Source organism: Gracilinanus agilis, chromosome 5 (genome assembly GCF_016433145.1).
Source record: "Gracilinanus agilis isolate LMUSP501 chromosome 5, AgileGrace, whole genome shotgun sequence".
Taxonomy (NCBI): domain Eukaryota; kingdom Metazoa; phylum Chordata; class Mammalia; order Didelphimorphia; family Didelphidae; genus Gracilinanus; species Gracilinanus agilis.
The window spans coordinates 172,104,485-172,127,885 of NC_058134.1; the positions used below are offsets into that span (position 1 = coordinate 172,104,485).

General features: G+C 35.9%; 1 protein-coding gene across 2 annotated transcripts in view; it reads left to right on the forward strand.

The window, feature by feature from the left end:
- Window positions 1-20,965, forward strand: part of NUDT5 (nudix hydrolase 5) — a 30,845-nt gene extending 9,880 nt beyond the window's left edge. The window contains exons 2-10 of one of the 2 annotated variants that reach the window (XM_044678092.1): window positions 7,389-7,493; window positions 10,933-11,000; window positions 14,142-14,194; window positions 15,404-15,511; window positions 17,757-17,852; window positions 18,725-18,826; window positions 19,426-19,434; window positions 19,581-19,634; window positions 20,729-20,965. In XM_044678092.1, the coding sequence (XP_044534027.1) occupies window positions 7,431-7,493; window positions 10,933-11,000; window positions 14,142-14,194; window positions 15,404-15,511; window positions 17,757-17,852; window positions 18,725-18,826; window positions 19,426-19,434; window positions 19,581-19,634; window positions 20,729-20,838 (663 nt within the window). In that variant the 5' untranslated portion in view covers window positions 7,389-7,430 and the 3' untranslated portion in view covers window positions 20,839-20,965. Of the gene's footprint in view, window positions 1-7,388; window positions 7,494-10,932; window positions 11,001-14,141; window positions 14,195-15,403; window positions 15,512-17,756; window positions 17,853-18,724; window positions 18,827-19,425; window positions 19,435-19,580; window positions 19,635-20,728 lie in introns of those variants that run through there. The other variant, XM_044678093.1, reaches the window with a different exon arrangement.
- The last annotated feature ends 2,436 nt before the right edge of the window (window positions 20,966-23,401 follow it).

Here is a 23,401-nt window from a genome sequence, read left to right on the forward strand (position 1 = left end):
AAGGCAAAATTTGGTTGCCCAGAGAAGTTCATCTGTATTATGTGACAATTCCATGATGGCATGCTTGCATACATAAGTTCTAGATAATAGATGATGCTTTCCAGCTTTCCCAGTCATCAGTGGAGTGAAGCAGCATTGTGTGATTGCTCCCATGTTTTTTAGCATAATGTTTTCACAATATTGTCAGATGCCTTCAGTGAGGATGAAAATGGCATCAAGGTCAGCTAGAGGGTAAATTTTTTTTAATTTGAAAAGGCTACAACAAGCCTAGAGTGGAGAGAATTGGTACACCATGTTCAGATAACTGTGTATTCAGTGCAGCTTCTCTAACAGATTCAGTAAAATATGGATGCATTCTCAAATTTTGACCTCATAGTTAACACCAAGAAAACAGAAGTTCTCTGCCATCCATACATGGAAGTTCACTTACCTTGGCAGTATACTTTCCAGGGATGTCCACCTAAATGATGAGGTTAATGTACAAATTGCCAGTTAGCTCAGTGTTTGGGAGGCTCCCAAGGTAAATGTGGGAGGAAAGAGATACTGGACTGCCTACCAAACTGAAGATCTACTGAGCTGTTGAGCTGACCTTGTATGCATGTGAAAACTGGACAGTCTAATAGAACCATGCCAGGAAATTGAATCACTTCCATTTGAATTGTCTTAGGAAGATTCTGAAGATCACCTGGCAAGATAAGATACCAGAAACCGAAATCCTTTCCAGAGCTGAATTGCCAAATATTCAAACTACTGAAGAAAGTAAAATTCAAATAGACTGGCTACATTATTTACATGTGTTTGCCTAAAAGATCATTTTAAGGAGAACTCACTCAAGGCAAGCATTCAGACAGAGGTCAGAAGCAGCAATACAAGGACACTTGAAACTTTGATATTGATTATGAGACATGAGAGACACTGGAACCATTGAACATGACATGCCTAAATCACAAAAGGCACTGTGCTCAATAAACAAAGCAGAATTTCAATAACTTAAAAGAAACATAAGATTCAAAAATTTAGAGACATCTCCTCCAATGTTCATATGGACTCTTTTGTGCCCAACCTATTTTGGTCTGATTGGCCATAATCAGTACATTGTACATTGATTCCAAGGAAGTGATGTCTTTTTTAGTCCTTTTCCAATATGAAGGACATTCATGGCCCATTAAATTTATACATAGATACATACTTTTAGCAGTTTCATTTTGCCTTGAATACTAAGCTTCTTGCCAAGAATCTTTGGCAGTGCTACTTATGCCCTTTAGGATAGGTGTTGTTTTTAAGAACTTCAGTGCAAAAAGTTCTAACTCTGATTTGAACATAGTAGGCTAAGGGCTAAGTACAGTGCAGTTATACATCTTTTGTTTTTTTGCCTCAAAAAGCCTTAGTATAGTAAAAACTATACTTCTCTAAGTTCTCAATTCTTTATTAAATGGCCTTTTTTACATCTTATCTCCCAGGTTTAGCCCCAAAATATTGGGTCCTAATATCTGTGTCAGAAGATTTAAAACATAATTTTGAGATTATGCTAGATCACTTTTACCCTCCAGAATGGAATGATAGTGTGAAAGTAACCAGAACTTCTTTCACTGGCTTTGTGGTACACAGACTATAAAATGGTCAGTTTGGACACCTCCCGGGATTTTGGTAGTCTTAGAGTGGCTCTGAACATTACAGACTAAGTTTACTGGAAAATGAGCAGTGCTCCCAAACAAGTCTCACCATTGGGACCAAAATGGATCTAAAAAGTCTAAATTCTAGACTGTTCACACCCAAGAACTTACCTAGGCTTCTAGATGTTTCCTAAACCAAAACAAGACAAATAGCTGTGGACATTTATATGTTCTATAACTATTACAGACAATTTTGATGTTTTTAATTACATTCTAAATGTTTCACTTTTAATTGACTATTCTCAGAGCTTCCAATTTAAGGATTCTAATAAAAATTCTTACGTTCTTCAAATAATTAGATTGTGATTGCTAACTATTCATCTTTCTATATGCTTTAAGTTTATAAGTCTCTTTAATCACATCACTGTAGTGTTCAAGTATTAAATATTTTGCCCATGTTATAGACGAGAAGGCATCTTTTTTTTAACCCTTACCTTCTGTCTTGGAGCCAATACTGTGTATTGGCTCCAAGGCAGAAGAGAGGTAAGGGTAGGCAATGGGGGTCAAGTGACTTGCCCAGGGTCATACAGCTGGGAAGTGTCTGAGGCAAGATTTGAACCTAGGACCTCCTGTCCCTAGGTCTGGTTTTCAATCCACTGAGCTACCCAGCTGCCCCCAAGAAGGCATCTTTAATGGAGTCAGTTTGGCTGTGTGACCCTAGACAAGTAATTCAACTTCTCAGTATTCTAGGCAACTCTCTAAGTCTGTAAATTGCTGAACAGGTGGTTTCCACTCCAGAAAATTCCTACACTATCAAAATCACAGGTATGGTACTTTGATGAGGAAACTGAAGCTCTAGGAGTTGAAATTACTTGCCTGAGGTCACATAATTATCAGTCGGAAGTCAAACCTAATCGAGTTGCACACTGGTAAATCCAAGGACTCAAAATTTTGTAGTGCTAATCAAATACATAAACACATTCCTCTATTTTTCCCCTTCTCTCTTCCTTACCAAGAGAACAAGCTGTTTAAATTACATGTTTTCTGGTGGGGAGGGTATATATCTCAAATGCTGCTGACAGATTACTTTTCCTAAAATAGCACTTTTATCATGCCTTCTCAAAAACTAATTGCCTAAAGGATAAAAATCCAAACTTCTTATTGTGATATATAAGGTCTTTCACAATATTTTCCAACTGCTCCCTGCCACACCCAAACATGAACTCTCTCTTTGTTTGACTGGTCTACTTTTCCCCTAAACATATCTTTGCATATTGCTGACTGGCTCTCAGCCTTTTTTCTTGCCCTTTTCCTTATTTGTTTAATTCCTACTCATTTCAGTTCTCACTTCCTCTCTGAAGCTTTCTATTATTCTTTCTACATTGATAGCTCTTCAGGCTTTTACAGCACTTAATTATCTATACCATCCATCTATCTTTCCCCACCCCCATATTGTTACATATCTTCCTACTACTGGTTTATAAATTCCATAGTCACCAAGAATATCCTATGCCATTAAAAGTATTGTACCATTATGTCAGGGGGAAAAAATAGATTCTAGGAAAGCTCTAATTGATCAAGACAAATTAGTTAACCTCTCTGGGCCTTCATTTCCTTTTCTGTAAAATGAAGATATTAATACTTGAATCACCAACTCACTAGATTATTACTCCATAGGCATTTTGTAAACCTTTAAGTTTGATATAATTGGGCTTTTTTCATTTTTAGCCAAGTTCAGTATATTCTAAAAAGTTCTTAGATTTGGTGGAATAAAAAAGATTTAGTAGGGGCAGGTAGGTGGCTCAGTGAATTGAGAGTCAGGCCCAGAGATGAGAGGTCCTGGGTTCAAATCTGGTCTCTGACACTTCCTTGCTGAGTGACCCTAGACAAGTCACTCAACCTCCATTGCCTAGCCCTTACCACTGCTGCCTTGGAGCCAATACCCAGGATTGAGTCTAAGATAGAAGGTAAGGGTTTAAAAAAAAAAAAGATTTAAGATCTAACCTAAGTTATGATCCCACATGTTTAAGTTATTTATACAATGGAACTCTGAAAATGAGGACTTTTTAACAACTCAACCATAATTCTACAATATCAACTAGATTTTTGAGGATAGAGAAAAGGAAACTGTCTCCATATAGGCCTTAGAACCTCAAAATTTCCTGTCTACCCCACACTAACAGATTTGGCTTCTAGGAACTTACAAATAAACGGTGGTAGTTAGTGTTTTTTCCCACCTCCTTGCCCTATTGTTACACAACCCTCCACCCCACAAACCCAGCTCAGCTTCACTTCTGCTTGTGCATTTGGAGTTGTTCTACTTGTACCAGGGAGCCAACAGTTGTTTCACTGAAAATGGTTGACTAGGTTGGCTCCAAATAACATAAACTTTAGAATAATACCAAATCCAAATAATACCAGTTTTTATCACGTGCCAGAATCTGCCTAAAAATATCCTAAGATACAGTGTTACTTGTTAAAGGCAAAGTTCTTGTTTCCCAGTGCAAAGTAGACCATAACAATTGTTTTGTTAGGTTAAATTACATCAAGCCTCCTTTCTGCATTCTCTTGGTATCATTGGGTCCCATGGGTTCATTTATCTTCTCTGAACAGATCCTCTCCTGAACATCAGACTGTTGTATATAATCCATTGGCTATCCTAAAGGCATCTCAAACTCAACATGTCCAAAACAAAATTCTTGATCTTTCCTTCAAAACCATTCTTTTCTTCCTTCCTCATTCCTGTTGAAGACAGCCATCCTTCTAGTCACCCAAATTGACAATTTCAGTCATCTTGGCTCTTCCTTATCCTGGGTACCCATTCAGGAGCCAATTTGTTTCAGTTCTACTTATATAAAATACATCCCCTTTTTCACCTTTTACTCAGATCTACTCTTAAGTTTAGGCCCTCATCACCTCAGTTGACCTATTATCATAGCCTTCTAATTGTTTTCCCAGAGAAAGGAGAGAAACTAAAAATTACAGTCAGAACTAATTCTTGTCATAATCAGACTCTGGGAGCTGAGAATCTCACCTTGATAACATTCTTAAGCACTTTTTTCTCCCTAAATAGTAAGGGAGAGTTTGAGATCTTCAATGATAGGATCATTGAGATAAACTATGGGGAGGACAGAGAAGGTGAGAAGAAACTCCTGATTGTTCTAACATGTCTTCTACCCTGCTGATTTTCCTAAATCTAATCTTTGTAGCTGACTATGCCACTCCCTTCTTCAAGAAGTTTTAGTGCCTCCCTGTTCCCTCTAGGAAAAAATAGTCATCTAGTTTTTTTAAACCCTTAATAATCTGGCTTTAGCCTTCCTTTCCAATTATTACTCATTACTCTCCCCTTCATGCCATCTATGTTCCAGGCAAACTGGCCTACTTATAGGACCCTGTACATGACATTGCATTCCCCATTCCTATGCTTTTGCACAAGCTGTGTGTCATTTCCCTACCCCATGCCCGAAATGCACTCCTTCCCCTCTCAGAATCCCAAGATTCCTTCAGAGCTCAGCCCAAGTGCCACCTCTTATAGGAAGTTACTTTGATTCTCCTGCCCTCCCCTCAGAAATAACTTTGTATCTATTTTGTGTGTATAGTGTTTACTTTTTGGTTTTCCTGTTATTTCCCCCCAATAAACTAAGCTCTTTAATGATGGAATTGTTTCCATGTTTAGTTTTAAATCCCTAATCCCTGAAAGATGGGAATTTTTCTTACTTTTTGAGTATGTTGGACAAAAATAGCAAAAGCTTAATAATAAAATAAAGTAGTAGCATGCATACATATTACAATCCACAAATAATCTTTAAAGTTCTATGTTTCCTAGAAAATTGGTCCTTTCAGAAAAAAGGAGAAAAAAAGGCCAGGATCTCATTTGGAAGCGGGAGTTACTTTGCCTTCACCTATCTGAGCTTGAGAACCTTAATTATTTATCTATGCAGGAGGATCTGTGATGTAAAAACCTAAACTAGTGTAATTCAAAGTAACATAGTCTATGACAGTGATGGGCAAACTTTTTAAAGAGGGGGCCAAAGGAAAGGAAATGATCATCTGTCAGTCTGTTTCTTTTTTTTTTTTTTTAAACCCTTACCTTCCATCTTGGAGTCAGTACTGTGTATTGGCTCCAAGGCAGAAGAGTGGTAAGAACTAGGCAATGGGGGTCAAGTGACTTTCCCAGGGTCACGCAGCTAGGAAGTGGCTGAGGCCAGATTTGAAGCTAGGACCTCCTGTCTCTAGGCCTGACTCTCAATCCACTGAGCTACCCAGCTGCCCCCTGTTAGTCTGTTTCTAAGGCAACTCTTTTGAAGTTTCATTGTATTGTATCCTACTCGTATTCGTCAGATTAGGAAGAATGTCGGATAGAACATTTCAGGGGGCCACATCTGGCCCCAGGAGCTGCAGTTTGCCCATCACTGGTCTATGAAGTGATTTGGAATCATCTAAACATGCCATTGTATTATATTCTTAATGACTTATAAAATTCAGTAGATCAGCTATTATTATTCTCTATATCTGCTACTTCTTACCAACTACTGAGAAGCTTTCTATGCACTCTAATCATACATATGAGTATGAATAGTTTGAATAGTATGAACTCTCTTTCTGAGTTCTCCTCTTAATAGTTCAGTCTCATCTAGTATCCTGTGCTAGTGCCTGTATAGCAGACAAAATGTTATTTTTAATCAAATTCTCCCAATAGTTGTTTTTCTGTCCCACTGAATGATCTAAATAGTTTTAGCATTTGTGATTCATTTGGGTATGTTATTGGCCACAAATAGGATTACAACTCCTTCACACCTTAGCTCAACTTTGAATAGCTAGAAACAAAAAGAAATTTGTCACCTGCTAACCAATTCTTTAGTAATAAGTTTATCTGAACTTAATGAAACTATTCCTATCTGGCAGATTAGTCAGCCTGCTCATTATTCCAAACCTTTCCACTTGCCAGGACTTGTCAGTGCTAACATTCCTAAAGAAGGCAGGGTGGCGGATCTAATTAAAAGACTTTAGGATATTATATATTTAAGCTCAAATTTGGCTTTCTTGGTGCTTTTCGCTTCTCATTGTTAATACTAATTTTCAATATTTATTTGAAATTGAGAGGTGTGTGTTCAACTTTTTTTTAAAAGAGTTCTTTAAAACATTTTTGTACTATCCAATCCAGTGTATGAATTTTGTGTTGTTACTTCTAAAAATTACAGTAGCTGTTCAGGCATGTGAATAATCTGGACAGAAGTAGAAATGTTTTACTTAGAAATTTTGTTAAAAATCAGTTAATTTTCAGGAAGAGTGAACTACAACAAAATATGCCATAAACAGTTTCATTGAGTAAATATCAGTCTAGGTACTTGATTTATTTTTTTAAATCAGATTGATTCTAGGAAAGTTGGCAATTTTAAGAAATCATTTGACTAGTCCTGGAAATTGCTGCCAAAGACAATAACAAAAGGGAAAAAATGGCCTGGGCAAGAAGCTGAGACTGAACAGGAAAGGTTGAACTTATGCTATGTATTCATGTTGTCCTAGCCCAGAAACTAGGTCCTTCTTAGTTCATTTATAATGCTTTATTCTGATCATATCAATATGGTATTTATATTGAGTAAGAAAATTGTATCTTTGTCTTCTCTGTAAACTGCCAAACATTAATTTCCCAGCAGTTTTAAGAATAGATCTTTCAATGATTTCCTTGTTATCAAATGACAAGGATTATTTAAAAGAGATAGTCTAAAATTGAGCTATCTAACTTTAGCCTAAAGGAATGTTGTTTTGTTATAGAGTGAACTTACTAGAAGACAGCAAGGACCAACTATTTTGAAAATGGAAAACAAAGCATCAGTGGATTCTCATAAAGTTACCAAAGAATCTGTCCTAAGAGAAGAGGTACAAAATTTTTTTTCTTCACCTCTCCATGTTAATTGCTGCATCTTTTTTACTTGAAATGGTTATCCCTAATACATGAGGATAGAATTTCAAAGAGATGTTGTCACCGATACCTCCCCTGTCCTCCCAAATACATAGCCTTTACCACTCTTCTGCCTTGGAACCAATATATAGTATTGATTCTAAGATGGAAGGCAGAGTTTAAAAAAAAAAAAAAGTTAAGGGTTTTTTAAAAAGGAAAAAGCTTAGAATTGATGTAATTATTCTGAGGTACCTCTTTCTTCTGTTATATTTTTAAATGATCAAGGCTGATATTAAGAGGAAAAGTAATATTTTACTTACCATGTAAAAGTAATATTTTAATTACCATGGCCATGTTGGCAAAATATATAATACTGCGAGCCTGGCTGAGAGCTATTTCAAAACCCCGCCATTTAGTTGGTTGATGTCATCACGTCCAAAACCGGAAACCCATTGTATCACAGAAAATGTAGTCTCAAAGTCCCCCATATGTCCACAGGAAGTTTGTCATTTAAAAGCTCAAATGAGCCCCAAATACCTCTAAGTGGAACCCCAGAACTTATTTAAATAACACATTTCCCCCCTCACATCCGGTAAAAAAGACTGGTCTTTTTTAGTGGATCTTCTAAACATAATCAACTTCTAAATTACAGAAAATTGGGGATAAAAGAAAAAACGATAAAACTAGCCGCATTGACAAAAAGCCAATCTGGGACAGTCCCCTATTGGCATAAGAGTGTACATTCAAAACAAATGCATTCAACTCATTCAACTCCCCATAGTTCAAATCAACTGCACCCCAAAGTTCAAATTTTGGATCTTCATGGCTCTTCAGGCATCTTCATGATGTCTTCACCAAACGGGTTGTTGTCTGGATTATGGGGAGATGGCAATTTTCTTATCCTGAAATTACTCTCAAAAGAATTTAAACTTTACATTATAGATTATAAAACATACATTTCCTTCGAGAATTATACATTGCGCCCCCCACCCAAATTACTCTTTTTTTTTTTTAAACCCTTGTACTTCGGTGTATTGTCTCATAGGTGGAAGATTGGCAAGGGTGGGCAATGGGGGTCAAGTGACTTGCCCAGGGTCACACAGCTGGGAAGTGGCTGAGGCCGGGTTTGAACCTAGGACCTCCTGTCTCTAGGCCTGACTCTCACTCCACTGAGCTACCCAGCTGCCCCCTCCAAATTACTCTTAAAAGAGTTAAAAAAATTTTTTTTACATTATAGATTTTAATAAAGACATTATGATTATAAAAACTTAACACACACACCCCTGAGGAAAATCCAAATAACACATTTCTCCCCTGAAGAGGGTACCTCAGGTCAGCTAAGGATGCATGGCTGAGTCACGGGGTTGTATGAAATCAGTTGGCAAAAGAAATAATAAAAAAAAAAGAAGAAAATTCAAATAAAGAAGAAAAAATTAACTTGTGAATGAAATGTAAAATGTGCAAAAATGTAAGGAAAAATAAACTTATAACAGGTCCTTGAATCAAGGCCCAATTAAAGTGATTTAAGCAGTTTGCAATTACCCATTCAGGGCCAGGACTACAGAAAATTGCCATTTTATATATGAGAGAAATATGGGAAATGTCTTTCCCTGGTCTGATTTGCCTGCACCTTCTCAGGGAATGAGCTATAATGATAGCCAATCTTAGGTGTTTTACTAGGAATTTAAGTTAAGGGGAAGTCTCGTCTCTAAAAGTGTTAGAAAAACTGCAACTCCAAAACTCAAACACCAGCTTCAAGCCCTTCAGTATTGGCATAGAACTTCTTCAATACTCTTACACTTCTGGAGTAAAAGAATATGAGAATGTAAATGATCCATGAAGATCTATGGAAAAGACAGAAAAAGAAAGTGAGAAACTTCTTTCTTTGTTAAAACTTTGGGGGAAAAAACTTTCAACTAAATTTTCTGAAGGAATGTTAAAGAAAATTTGATAGGAATGAATCTGGATAAAAACTATTTAAAAAGGTCTGAGAAAAGCTTATAGAATCTTATCTGTCATCCTGAATAAACTAAATAGTGTTAAGTAGGTGTTCCCAGAAGTAAAGAGAAGTCATCTGAACTAAGAATGTGTTTAGAGATAGTTCTCTGGCTGGGATCTTTCTCACAGCTAAAATATTGTAAAGAAGCATTTTATTATTGATTTCATTGTTTAAAATTATTTATTTCATAACATTTGAGATTTTAATATAAAAATATCACTAATTTTTGGAAAGGAAGTATTTGATAAACTGAGTGGGGCTTGAAAACTTAGCTTAAAGATATATTCAAATTTTATTGAGGAAATTTATAAACATATCATTGAATTTCTCTAGCTCTGAATGATGAGATTAAATTGAGAATGAGTCAAGTAGCAATTTATGGGGTAGCTGGCAAGTCAAGATGGTGATCCATGTCACCCTGATGTTTTTTTAGAAGACTAAAACCTAAAGTAATTGTCAGATGTAACACTAAGTTCCAGCAATAATGTGTGGTTGGTGTTATTGTTCATCATTGTGTCTGTGTGTGCATTTTGGTGTTTGTTCAAATTAGTCTTTTCCTTTTGATAAGGATAAATTTTAAGCCATTCTGAGAATTCTGAAAACTGATCCTCACACCCTTCTAGAATGCCTTTTTTGCTTTAAAAATATCTTTATCATATTTCCAACTAATCTACTAATCATAAATAGGTTCTCAATAACAAAAGGCAGGAGGGAAATTTAAAAAACCTTTAGATGATTTCCTTCTCAGTTCAAAGTATGTCAAAGGTAAATTAGATTTTATAATCTTAATTCCACAGTGAAGTAAGTAGGTTATAAAAATCCTACATTACAAGTGGAGTGGGAATAGTATGGATCATACAAGTTTAACCATCAAATATGGCATATCTCCCACTATCATTCTTTCTCAGGGCATTGTTTCTTAAGAACTAATCGAATGGGGCAGCAAGGTGGCTCAGTGGATAGAAAACCAGGCCTTAAGAGTGGAGGTCCTGGATTCAAGTTTGACCTCAGAACTTTCCCAATTGTGTAGCCTGGGCAAGTCACTTAAACCCAGTTGGCTAGCCTTTACTACTCCTCACCTTAGATCCAATACTTGGTATTGACTCTAAGACATCAGATGGTAAGGGTTTTTTAAAAACTGAACAAAAATACTAATTAATTCCCAAGTCTAATAGATTCTTAAACTTTTTCTCCAATATCTCAGTGGTCTTCAAAAAAAAAAGCCATTTCTCAAGGTAAGCAAGCTTAAAATCTGAGCTTATAAACAGCCTTTAAATCTTTAAGTATAAAGTTGTTGAAGAGATGTATATAATTAGGGTCATGATGTCTTTCTACTCAGACTAGAAAAAATTTTCTGTCCAATAAAAATTTCCTTTGGTTTGAAAGTTTTCCAATTTGTTGTTCTTACCTCCTTTTAGTTGATTTCAGAAGGGAAATGGGTCAAGCTTGAACAAACAACTTATGTGGATCCCACTGGTAAAACAAGGTAAAAAAAGTTTTTCTATTCAAGACCATGTGTTCTGAAAATCTCCTTTCATAAAAAACCTGTAAATAGTTCTCATTGTTACTGGATTTTTATATTAGAAATAAGAGGCAATCTGGTCAATCACTTCATTTTTAGTAGTATTTTTAGCCTATAAAAGTCCTAACTGGAGTTAGACGGTATTCTTTCTATAATAATTAGAGTTCAAATTTAAATTTATTCTCAATGATTATGGCATAACATGCCATATAAGAAGTAAAATTTTAAGATTACTCAAGTTTTTGGCTGTCTAAACTAATATTCTATCATCTCAGATTGGGTTAAAACAGCTCTGAATTAAAATTTTTGAAAATTTAATAAAATGTTTATAATGTAGCTCCTTGCATTAAAAATTATGGCTCCTTTCTAACAAATAGTGAAAGTTCTGCAAAAGGCCTACCTTTAAACTATCTCATTAAACTACCTGAACTGTTCCATTCTTTATTTGTATCTTCAGAGCCTAGAACCTTGCTTGGTACCTAACACGTGTGCTTGTAACAGATTTGGGATCAACAAGCATTTATTTACCTTAATGTTTGTTAAAATTGTTCTCAACACTTATTGTGTAATACTTTTAAATTATTCTAGAGGTTTAAAGAATGGTTGGGACTAGGAGGCTCAGTGAATAGAGGGTCAGGCCTGGAGTTGCAAAGACCTGGGTTCAAAACTGACCTGAGATACTTTCTAGCTCTATGACCCTGCAAGTCACTTAACCCCTGTTGCCTAGCCCTTGCCACTCTTTTGCCTTGGAATTGATACTAGGACAGGTTGGGGTTTGTTGAGGTTTTTTTTTAATAGTTGTGGGTTGTTTTGTTTCATTTTGTTTTTTCAAAGAAATTTAAGCAATACACATATATAGTCACATCAAGGGAAATTGAGATGAAGACAGAGAAATCTCTCATTTTGCTGTCTTTCGAAAGAAGGGGACGAATTATTATTTTAGAGACAGTAAATGTTGGCAAAAACTTTTTTGTTTCTCCGTCTGGGACCATTTATAACTTACAAAGTTGCCCTTCTCTACATCTCATGATGGTTGCAGAGAGGGAAAACAGACTAAATAATGCTTTACTATGGCAAAGGACACTACATGGCAGGACTCTCAGCATCATAAAAATTTTTTTGTCTTTTTAGCTGAAAAATACCTTATCACCAAATCTAAATACCTCATCTTATAAATGAAGGAACTGAGATTGAAGGTCAATAACCTTACCTTGGGTTCCCCTAATTTGGGGCAACTAAGTGTTAGCTTGGATTTTCTGCCACTAAAGCCTCTTGAAGATCCAAGATAAGATATTCCAGGTTTCCAAGATTTTTCTGGGTACAAATGTCTTATTCAGTCGGGCCTTCCTACTCCAGTCTCTTGTCTTTTTTTTTTAACAACCAAGAGACTGGTTTGTCAGACATAGGTACATTCATAACTGATTGTTTATTGTTATTGCTGAAATGAAATGAAACTATCCCTCTTTTTTCCCCTTATTCCTAGCACATTTAGGATGGAGTCCTCAGTGCTTCTCCTAGCACCTTCTCCTTCAGTCTATTTAAGACTGACCTTAGGAGGCAGCAGTGAGAGCTGTATCAAAGGTTTTTCTTTCTGATGCAACCCTTGCTATTTCCTTTTACCAAAGATTTTTGTGTGATTGGCTTTCCTTTTCCTACTAACAGGAATATAGAAATGTTGGGAGCAGCCTATTTTTAAAATATCATGCATGGTTTTCACTTCAGGATTTTGTGGAAGAGTGCTATAATTTTGTAGACCCTTTATAGCTCTTTAAGTGATTTGTCTTGTGCTATTAGGCACAGGACAACAGCATATTGGTGCAGAAGTTTTTCGTGTTGTTTTTTTTAATGGAGAGACTGCCCCTATGGAATTTTTATGTCTTGTCTCTCCTCTCAAATTAAAATAAAGGATCCTGTCCCTATTTATAACATCCTAAATTCCAGGAGGCCAGTTTCTGCCCTGTTCCCTGAGCCATCTGGCCTTTCATATTAATCTCCTGCATTGTCTTTCCTAGACTTATCTTCATTTAAAAAAAACCACCAAAGGATAAAACTTGGGATGGGAAAGGGATAATTTTTTTTTCTTTGTGTAGGCAGTCTGAATGACTCTTATAGTACCTGAATTTTCAGTATGATAATTCCTGTTCTTACTAGCAGGAAAAATAAAATAAAACAATTAAAATGTTACACAGAACCTAAGGCAAGTAGCATGCCCAACAAATTGTGCATCAGTATTAGTCAGAAATAAATCAGTTGCAGGTCTCTTCACTTTATCAAATTAGAGACCTGCTTATTTATGCAGAGTTTGTATGTTGCAAAGTGGAGAAAATCTATCTTTGTTTTAAGTGTGAGTACCAAACTGGTAGGTTCGGGCATCTTTTTTTTTTTTTAAACAGAATTAGATAGTCTCAAGTCTGTCCTTCAAGCATTACTCGGGGTTTTTTCCTAGAAATGGACAGAGAAGGAACTTTCAAGGAGATTTTAATATTTACATGTCACTTCCCCCAAAGCCAAAATCCTCACTTGTCACCATGCACCACATGCACCACTGAGAAGCATGATTCACTGATAAACTTATAACTCTAGTTAAATGTCCTTTGGGCTGTGAATGATTTGACACTTTCTGGCTGTGGTAACCAGCAGGCTTGCTATTTAGATTAGCAGCTAAAGCAGGGGTTCTTAACCTTTATTGTGTCAAGTTCCCCCTTGGCAGTCTGGTGAAATCTTTCGACCTCCTTTCACTATGATCTTTTTAAATGTATGAAAAATAGAGATTTACAAAGGAAATCAATTATATTAATATAATTATCAAAATATTGAGGGAAAAAGTTCACAGTCTCCAGGTTAAGAACCCTTGATCTCAAGGATCATGTGAAACACTGGCTTTTTCACTAAACTTGGTAGGAATGACCTTAGTAAAGGCAGCTTTACAATTGCAAGGTATCTCGCTGAAAAACTAAGCATCTTTCTGGTTTTCTAGACCCCATTCTGGATAAAAATGCATGTTTTGCAATTGCAAAACTCTGAATAATATAAAAGTAATCTATTGCTTTCGGCTCTAATGTTTCATTTGTCTTTCTTCCCCCTTCCTCTCCTTGCCTTTAAAAGAACTTGGGAAACTGTGAAACGTACTACTAGAAAAGAAGGACTTTCTGCTGATGGTATGAGTACAAATCTCTGTCTGATTACTCCTCAGTCTCTCCTAGTGCTCCTCTTCCCCCTACCCACATTATGGATACCTCCTTGGCTATCCTTTGGCTTTCTTTTTTTTCCTACCTGTATCCTATCTTTTACCAGTCTTAACTATTTCCCTGACTGCAATCTTCACTTCAATTCCTACGGTTCTTAAATCTACATATGTCACTCCATTCTATTCCTATGTATCCAACTGCATGTCCTATCAATGGCTCAAACTCTACGTATCCAAAACCCACGTGATCTTCCCTCCAAAATTTGCCCCTCCTTTAAGTTCACTATTTCTGGAGATGGTAACTTTTTCTCAGTGTCCTTGATTTAATTTTAATTAAAATAAAAACCTCATAGAAAAGTCAGCAGAACCATTGATAACTGAGTAAAAATGAGTAAACATCTCTAATCCAATACTTTGAGCAAATATCAAGGAAGGAAATAAATTTGTTTTCAAAATCCCAATGAAAGGAAAAGTCATATCATATATGTTATCCTGAGTTCCCCTGAAATATAAAGGAAATGTCACAAGAAGGCCTCAAAAGAACAATAAAAGAATTAAAAGAAATAAAAGCAAAAATTAAAACTAATTTAAATCTTAAACAAGAGAATTTAGAAAATATAATGGGAAAAGTGGATTCTCTGAAGGTGACAGCTGAGTAAAAAAAAAGACAGGTTTTATGGGACTTATAGTTCTTTCAGAGAAACAGCCTAGAAGGAATAGTGCTTAATTTAATTCAGAGCTTAATTTAACAAGAAACATGCAAAATTGCGGGACAAACTAAAAAACCAAATATTACAGTAAACCAGAAGAAAACTATTCATAAATTAAATCAAAATGATGTTAGGACTATACCTAGATTAAGAAAAACAAAAGGAAACTATATAATCAAATATTCCTTAAAATAAATTAGCACGATGTGTGAGAGCCAAAGGATGAACAAAGTGAAAATATTTATTGGCAGGAAGATTCAAAGCAGTCAAAAGACTCAGAAGGAAAGGAGGAAAAACAAACCGTTCTTTCATTAAAAGCCACTCTACTAAACTTCATTTGAGACAGAGATAAGCCTATTGCCTAAATAAAGCAAGGGTGCCTATTTAACCAGTTTTGCAAATTAATGTGATGCAAAAATGATATATAACATATTTCATAGGTTCTTGTCCTTTTTGTTTCCTGGTGGTAGGTGTGGCGATTATTCCAGTATTACAAAGAACTCTTCATTATGAATGCATTGTCCTGGTGAAGCAGTTTAGACCCCCAATGGGAGGCTATTGCTTAGAGTTTCCTGCAGGTGAGTAATAGGAGAAAAGGATTTTATTGTTTCGCTGGAACTAATTAGCTAATTATAAGAAAAACCTCTTGTTTGGCCTCAGTGTGGCATAAGCAGAATATTTTTGTGCCCCGGCAAGTAGGAAGCAGAATCATACTGTCACCTGCAAGAAGGTATTTGAGTGCCTCCAGCCCACCATCACACTAAGGTGTTTGATTTCTGCCTGCCTTCCTCACAGCCACCCCACTTAATACATCTCTCTGGCCTATTACTATTTTCCTTTGCTATATTTTTCTTTTTCCTTCCTGGAAACCTATTTTATGTCTTGGCTTCTCCCCCAGCCTAGCATATAGACTCATTCTCAGTTCTAGAAAATCAGGGAGAAAAAAAGATACTTAGCTCTATCAAATCAATGTAGAAAAGTGGCATTGTTGGCTTGAATTAAAGCTTTTCCATTTTGGCTTGTTTAATAGATTTTTTAAAGTACTTTATTCTCTCATAAAAGCTTTAATGTCTTTTCTCACATCAATTGAGAAGGAGTATTTAACAAAATCATTTGTTATTTGTTTCTTTGTCCCCTTCTGATCTTTTTATTCTGTTGTTTCTTATCAGATTTTGTTCCTATTTTCTTTGCCTATAATGGTATGTAGTCTAAAATCTCTCTTCTGCCACTGTATCACTCCATGTAAGACTGATTTTCCATATTCCTTTGCATCCAAAGCTGTCATTTCTTTTGACATTTTAATACAACTATTATTTTAACATTTGACATTTTAATATAACTACTTCTAATTGTTGGACAGATTTTTGCTATTATATGTGAAGCAGCTACAAATATTTGGGTGCCTGTATTATTTAGTTTGGCCCCACCCCCCCCATTTGATAACATTCATCAACTATAGTTGTAACAGTGAGAATTCTGGGTCCAAAATTATAAGTTTTTTTACTTTTATTTGTTATCAAATCGTATTCCAGGAGGTCAATTCATAGTTTCTCACTCAATAACACAGCAGTGTGTTATTGTGTCTGTTTCTCCTCAGGCTCTTAATTGTATAATTTATTATTTTTACTAATCTGATGGTGGATGATTACCTTAAACTTTTTTAAACCTTTACCTTCCCTCATTGGTTCTAAGGCAGAAAAGTGGTATGGGCTAGGCATTCAGGGTTAAGTAACTTGCCCAAGGTCACACAACCAAGACTTATTTAAGACCAGATCTAAACCCAAGGACCTCATGTCTCCAGGCCTGGCTCTCTAAACACTGGAACCACCTAGTGGCCCCTAAACTTTTAATTTGCATTTGAATATTTCTTTAGAATGTTGGCAACTTAGGTTTCTTCCTTTGAAAACTGCCTCTAGCTTTTGATCATTTATTCATAGGAGGAATATACCTAACACTTGCAAATTTCTTTGATGGCTAGCTGTCTCAATCACATCCTCTCCCAAGAGACTCTAACTGAGCTCTTTGAGGCTAAAGATTGTTTTTTTTTTCCTTTTTGTCTTTGTTTTCCCCTTACCTTGATCAGTGTCTTCTGAACTGTACTGAATCATGCTTCAGAAATTGGGGATATCAAAGATCAGCTGAACATGATTCCTCATACATTTTTCCTTTTTCCAGTCCCCATTTTCTTCTTCATGCAGATTTTTTCAATTCCCAAGATAGTATGGGTTAGGAGAATATTAATTCAAGTTCTCTTCCCCTTCCAATTCCCTCTCAGTCCCAGATGTCTCCTGGTGTTTTTGTTCTAAACTCAAATTCCACAGTTATACAGTAATACTCTTATGCCCACCAACTCTTCTCTTGTCCCTCACAGGTGGCAGCCTTATTAGCTCTTTCCTAGGATCCTTCACCTTATCCCTGTGAGGGAGAAAGGCAGGACAGGTAGTGCAGTCTCTGTTTTCCAGATGAGGAAACAGACAGTTCGCAACCTATCTGTGCTGAAGGTAAGATAGCTAGTAGCAGAACCAAGAGTGGAGCCCACATCTCTTAACCAACAGCTCACTGACCTTGCCAGCAGGCTTTCATGAGCTCCATGTGATATATTACCATTCACAAGAAATAGTAAACTCAAAGGAACAGATGACATCTGTAGGTACTTATTAAACTATACTTTTTTTCTTTCCCATTCTATCAGAGGACTAGACCCAAATGAATCTTGTTTAGAAACTCTTTCCCCCAAAATCCCAATACCAAAGGCTACATTGGGAAGGATTGACATTTTTCCTGGAAGCTGAAATTTTAAATAAACGAACATTTGATTGACAGGACTCATAGATGACAATGAAAGCCCAGAAACAGCCGCTCTTCGAGAGCTTGAGGAAGAAACTGGTTACAAAGGTGATGTTGCTGAATGTTCTCCAGGTTTGTATTATTATATCTGAAATATTTGGGGACAGATTTGGGAGTGGGAGGCATTAAACCTAGTCAATATCTAACTTGTAAATTCTGTTGCTGTTTTTTAAAATAAGAATTCAAAACATTTCAAGTAGAAAAAGCTTATTTTTAGAGTACTTCCAGGATAGACTGGTTGTGCTTTGTCTAAATAAACATTTAACTCAAAGGATACATAAGTATATCCAAACAAGTATTCAACCATGGGAGTTGGGGAAGAGCTTTGATACTAAGTAAACCAGTCTTGAAAATTGGTTGGAGACTTTTCCATTTCTTTTCATCATTCTGACTATCTGTGCATTTTAAATTTTTTTTTTTTTTAAGCTTCTCAGTGGCTCTTCACTGAGGCCTGCCAGCATATTCAACTTTCAAGAGTGGGACTTTTGTACACCATTATTGTTTGTATCTCCTCCTTAGGGTAGGATAGGACTGAGTCAGATAAAACTGAGGATATTGTTACCTCATAGTTTAAACCAATCTTTCCCTCATCATTTAAAATCACCAACCCCAACTCTACTGGAGTCAGTTTTATACCCGAAAGATAATTTAATGCAAGTTTCTGTAGGCCCTCCATAATCATATAAGTATGTAGTGCAACTGAACACTGTAATTCTTGCATGGAAATACCATAACAAATGTTTTACCAGCTCACCCTGTTCACTAAAATCCATCAGAGGAAAATTTCTTTCCTTTCAAGTAAGTGACTGTTGTCAGAGTTGCTTATAACACTGGTGGAAAATTGTTTCAAGGATTCTGCTCTAACTCTAGATTTTTTAAGTAGTCAGACATTTGCCTTTTATGCTCTGTTATTATTATGTAACTCATTGCATCCTCTTCCTTAGCTGTATGCATGGACCCAGGTTTGTCAAATTGTACCACACATATAGTGACTGTGATGATTAATGGAGATGATGCCGAAAATGTGAGACCTAAACCAAAGCTTGGTAAGCTTATATTCACTCTTCTTTAAAAAGGTGTTTGGAACAGTACTAAACTCTTAAATATGCCAGCTATGTCACACCATTTAAAGAATAAAATCTTACACAAATACTGGTGACAACTCCTAACTCAGTATATTTATTTATGAAATGTTTAATTGTTTGATGATTGTTTATGGTCGTTTCATTGTTTATAATTGTTCATTTATTTTTTATGGTTAATGGTTATCTGACCAACTTAACACATACATATTGAGTTTCACAATATGTTATGAAATGAAATTTCTACATAGAATAATTTACTCACAGGACATTGAGAATTTGATTTTTTAGCCTCTCTAGTTAAATCAGTCATAGGAACAGCATTTCAGGGAGGACCATTTGGGCTAAAATGTTACTAATGGTCGTTTAACTGTTTTTGTAAAGGCATATTGCAGAAAACACTTTATAGATGATTTAGGAACATATGTTATAAGATTCTAGCTTAGATATTCAGAGGCTCTTGTTAAATTTTTTTTTTTGCATGTTCTTCTGCCAAGTCATCTTGCAGTGTGTCAGCTCTCTAGGCTTTACTGAATTTTTTTTAATCTTCTGTTTGTTTTCAGGAGATGGAGGTATGTTATTTCCCAGTACCTGCTCTGTGGCTAAGTACAGTCATTTTATTAAAGATATTCTACTTGGCTAACAGGCATAATTGTTGCCTTTAGCTTTTGACCTTACTTTTTTATGTATGTGTATGTTTTTGTTTTTGTTCTTTAAGAATTTGTGGAAGTAGTTTCTTTACCAAAGAATGATCTACTGAAGAGAATTGATGGTAAGAAAGTCTTCCTTCCAACCAGCTACTCTCTCACACATGAATCTACTGAACATATAATTCTCAGAACTCCTTTGCACATCTTCCTTCATTTCAAATATCTAGAAATCTGATAATTATACTTAGCCAACATTTTTTTTAATTTTCCTTTACATGTGTTTGGAAATCTTTGCATATGGTGCTATAATTAATTATATATTCTTTTCCTTAAAAAGTAAATACTTTAGTCTGAATTCCCATTGACAAAGACATTCCACATTGTCCATATATGGATTTTTCTTGTAAACCATATTGGCAGGGTCTATATTGCCACATCCATTCCCAGGTGAATGGATATTCAGTCTTGATTCTTTGTTCATCAAATCAGAGAACTTGCTCTTTCTCATCCAGGAGAGGTAGCACAATGCAGTGTCGGGGGCAATGGAATTTTTAGTTACAGTCAGATTCAAATTACACCTCAACCATTCAATCCATGTGATCATAGGCAAATTATTTAGGCCCTCTGGGATTTTTCTTAATTTATTATTTATTTTTTAGTTTCTTAAATTTTCTTACTTTTCTTTTGAAAATTAGGTAACACAATTTTTTTTCAAAAAATTTAAAACCCTTACCTTCCATCTTGGAGTCAATACTGTGTATTGGCTCCAAGGCAGAAGAGTGGTAAGGGCTGGGCAATGGGGGTCAAAGTGACTTGCCCAGGGTCACACAGCTGGGAAGTGTCTGAGGCCAGATTTGGACCTAGGACCTCCTCTCTCTAGGCCTGGCTCTCAAACCACTGAGCTACCCAGCTGCCCCCAACATAAAATTTTAAAAAAAGAAAACAAGTTTAAAGGTATAAGAGCACTTTAAGACATAGGTTGTCATTGTCTAAAAAATGGCATTTTATTTTAAAGGGCTTTAGTTATTTAAAAGGCTTTACTTTAAAAATCTTTAGAAAGGAAAAGCATTCATCTAGATATGATGCTATTCAATTAAATCATAACTTTGGACCTGGGAGGGCCCTCAGAGGTTATTTCTTCTCATTTTACAGATAAGAAAACTGAAGGGGTGAGTCAATTGTCTATATTCTCACTGGTGTTTTTTGCCTCCCATAGACCTGGTAGCTGATGAACATCTCAAGGTGGATGCCAGAGTCTATTCTTATGCTTTGGCATTGAAACATGCCAATGCAAAACCCTTTGAAGTGCCATTCCTGAAATTCTGAAACTGACCAAGACTCACCTCTGTTTTTGTAAATGAGGCCAATCTTTCACAGTTTGGACTTTGTATTCACTTAGCTAATGTAGATTTTGAATTAGCTTTTTCATAAAATAAAGGAAATATAGAATGCATACGGTGTTGATGGAATTGTATTATCAGTGAAGTATAACTTAAACTCTATAGTAAGCTCTATAGTAGGCGACTGAATTTTCCAATAATAGGCACACAGATATAGATAATCTAAAAGTCACTTATAGTCAACTAGTTTTGAATAAAACTTCTCCATTGTCATGTCTAATTCCATTTATGCTTATAGTTGTAAAAACACTTTATGGGAGAAAAAATTTATGGTGGGAATACAGAGCCTGGGGGGAAATTTTCACATGAAAATAGACCTTCTGAACTTCAGAATGAAAGCAATTACAGGTATCTCTTCCATATTACAATTCTCTCCATCACCTGTTTGAATATGTCACAGATCAACATAAGAAATTTAATGGGAATTTTGGGGGAGTTTTGTGGAAGCCACAGGTGACATGTGAAGGTCAGCAGATGACACAGAAAAAGTTTAGAAATTCTTTTTTACTTAACATTGACCTGCATATAGCCTATTACCAAATACTTAATCCAAATTTTACAATAAGACACTATAAACCCCTCCCCATAAAAGAAAAAGAAAAACATTCAGACTTCTTTGGTTCAAAGAGAGGGCCAAAAAATTTTATGTGAATTTTCCAGAACTCGGGGGTGCTGAGCCCTTAACCCTCACCGTGTGAAACAGATACCCACACTTCCTTCCCTCTATCTCTACCACATATACAATTTTTCCAGTCCAAAAAACTAAGTTCTCATTAAACATAATTTAATCTTAAAGCTTAATATAAGTTTAAAACTGGTTATATGTTATTTTTTAAACTGGTATTTAAAATTCTGTCTCCATTGACCAGACTATTTGGTTACCCAACTACTCTATTCCCACAATGTGCAGATAAAATTGTTACATTTCGATTCTGGAAAGCAAAATACCGTGTATTCTCACTCTCTTTTAATTCAGCATTAGTGCTGGCAACTTAGGATCCATTTGAACATCAAATAATCTATTTTCTGATAATTAAATAGTTAACATTTAATTTTTTTCTCCCTGCTCTAACCATCAAATAATTTTCATATTTTTTCTGATTTGATAGCAAATCAGCCTTTAATGGATCCAAAAATGGCCAATTCTACTAAGCTTTGACTGTGTCAAATGGAAATATATTTGGAAATGTGCTTTTTTAAGTTGTATATCCTGATTCCAGAACATGGTTTCTTATACTGACTTATGTAAATGAGACTGAATTGGGAAAGTCAATTAAAACAATACCATTTGGAATGGTAATGACTAAGAGTCAATCCTAAGTAAAAGTGTACAACTAGTTTTTCATGGGCATTTATTTAGTGAGCATTTTTTGAGCTCCTACAACTAGAAATAAAATGATTTAAGAAAGCCTTCAAGGAGCTTCCAATCCAAGGCAGAGAGGGGACGCAGCATGAGCACAGATGAATATAAGGGTATAGGAAGGGGTAGAGATAATGGAGATAAATATCAGGCAGGTGCCTAAGAGCAATATAAGGAGGAAGAAAACACTGACCTGGGAGAACAAGGCAAAGCTTCCAAGAAGAGGTGGCAAATAAGAGCCCATAGGAGAATGAGAGCATTTGTAGCTCCTGCCTTATCTAAGCCTCTGTGATTCTTCCACCCAAGCCATGTAGTTTCTTTATTTTACACCCAAATTCCTGCTTAAATAATGCTAGTGATAGCATTAGAAAAGCACCAGAAAGGGGGACTTATAAAGTTCACAAAAACTGCTTTTTTTCCTTTATTCAGACTCGTGAGCAGAAATCCAATCCTTCCTTTATATAAGATAAAGTTCTTTTATCACTAATGTTCTCTGACTTATCTTCAGTTGGTACCCCAAGAGAAGAAAAAATACTGCAAAGTGGTAACCCATGCTGCACAGATTTTCTTTTGGTAATGAAACAAACAAGTGGAACCATCATCACCCTCATCCCCAGCAACCTGCTTAAGCTAGAGAGGAGGACATCATAGTATTGATCTTAGATTGATCTTAGAACAGTGATTCCCAAAGTGGACACTACTGCCCCCTGGTGGGTGCTGCAGCGATCAAGAATGGTGGTGATGGCCACACTTTTTTTGTATTACATTCTATCCTGAGTTCAATAAATAGTTTCATAATTTCCAGGGGCACTAAGTAATATTTTTTCTGGAAAGGGGGCGGTAGGCCAAAAAAGTTTGGAAACCACTGTCTTAGAATGTAGCTTTCATCTAGTCCAACTACTTGTACAATAAAAAGTGAGCCCCTAATTATTGGCTTGATATTTCCACATGGCCATCCCATTGCTCTTCCAATCTGCTACCAAAAACAGAACTCATTCTTCTTACACATACCCCACTAAATTAACACTTCTCAATTTCCCCCTTCTACCAGTTTTTTTGGTCTCTTCTTCTCACATCTGATTAATTGCTCAATAGTGCCCACACTTGTCTTAATCTATACCTTCCCATT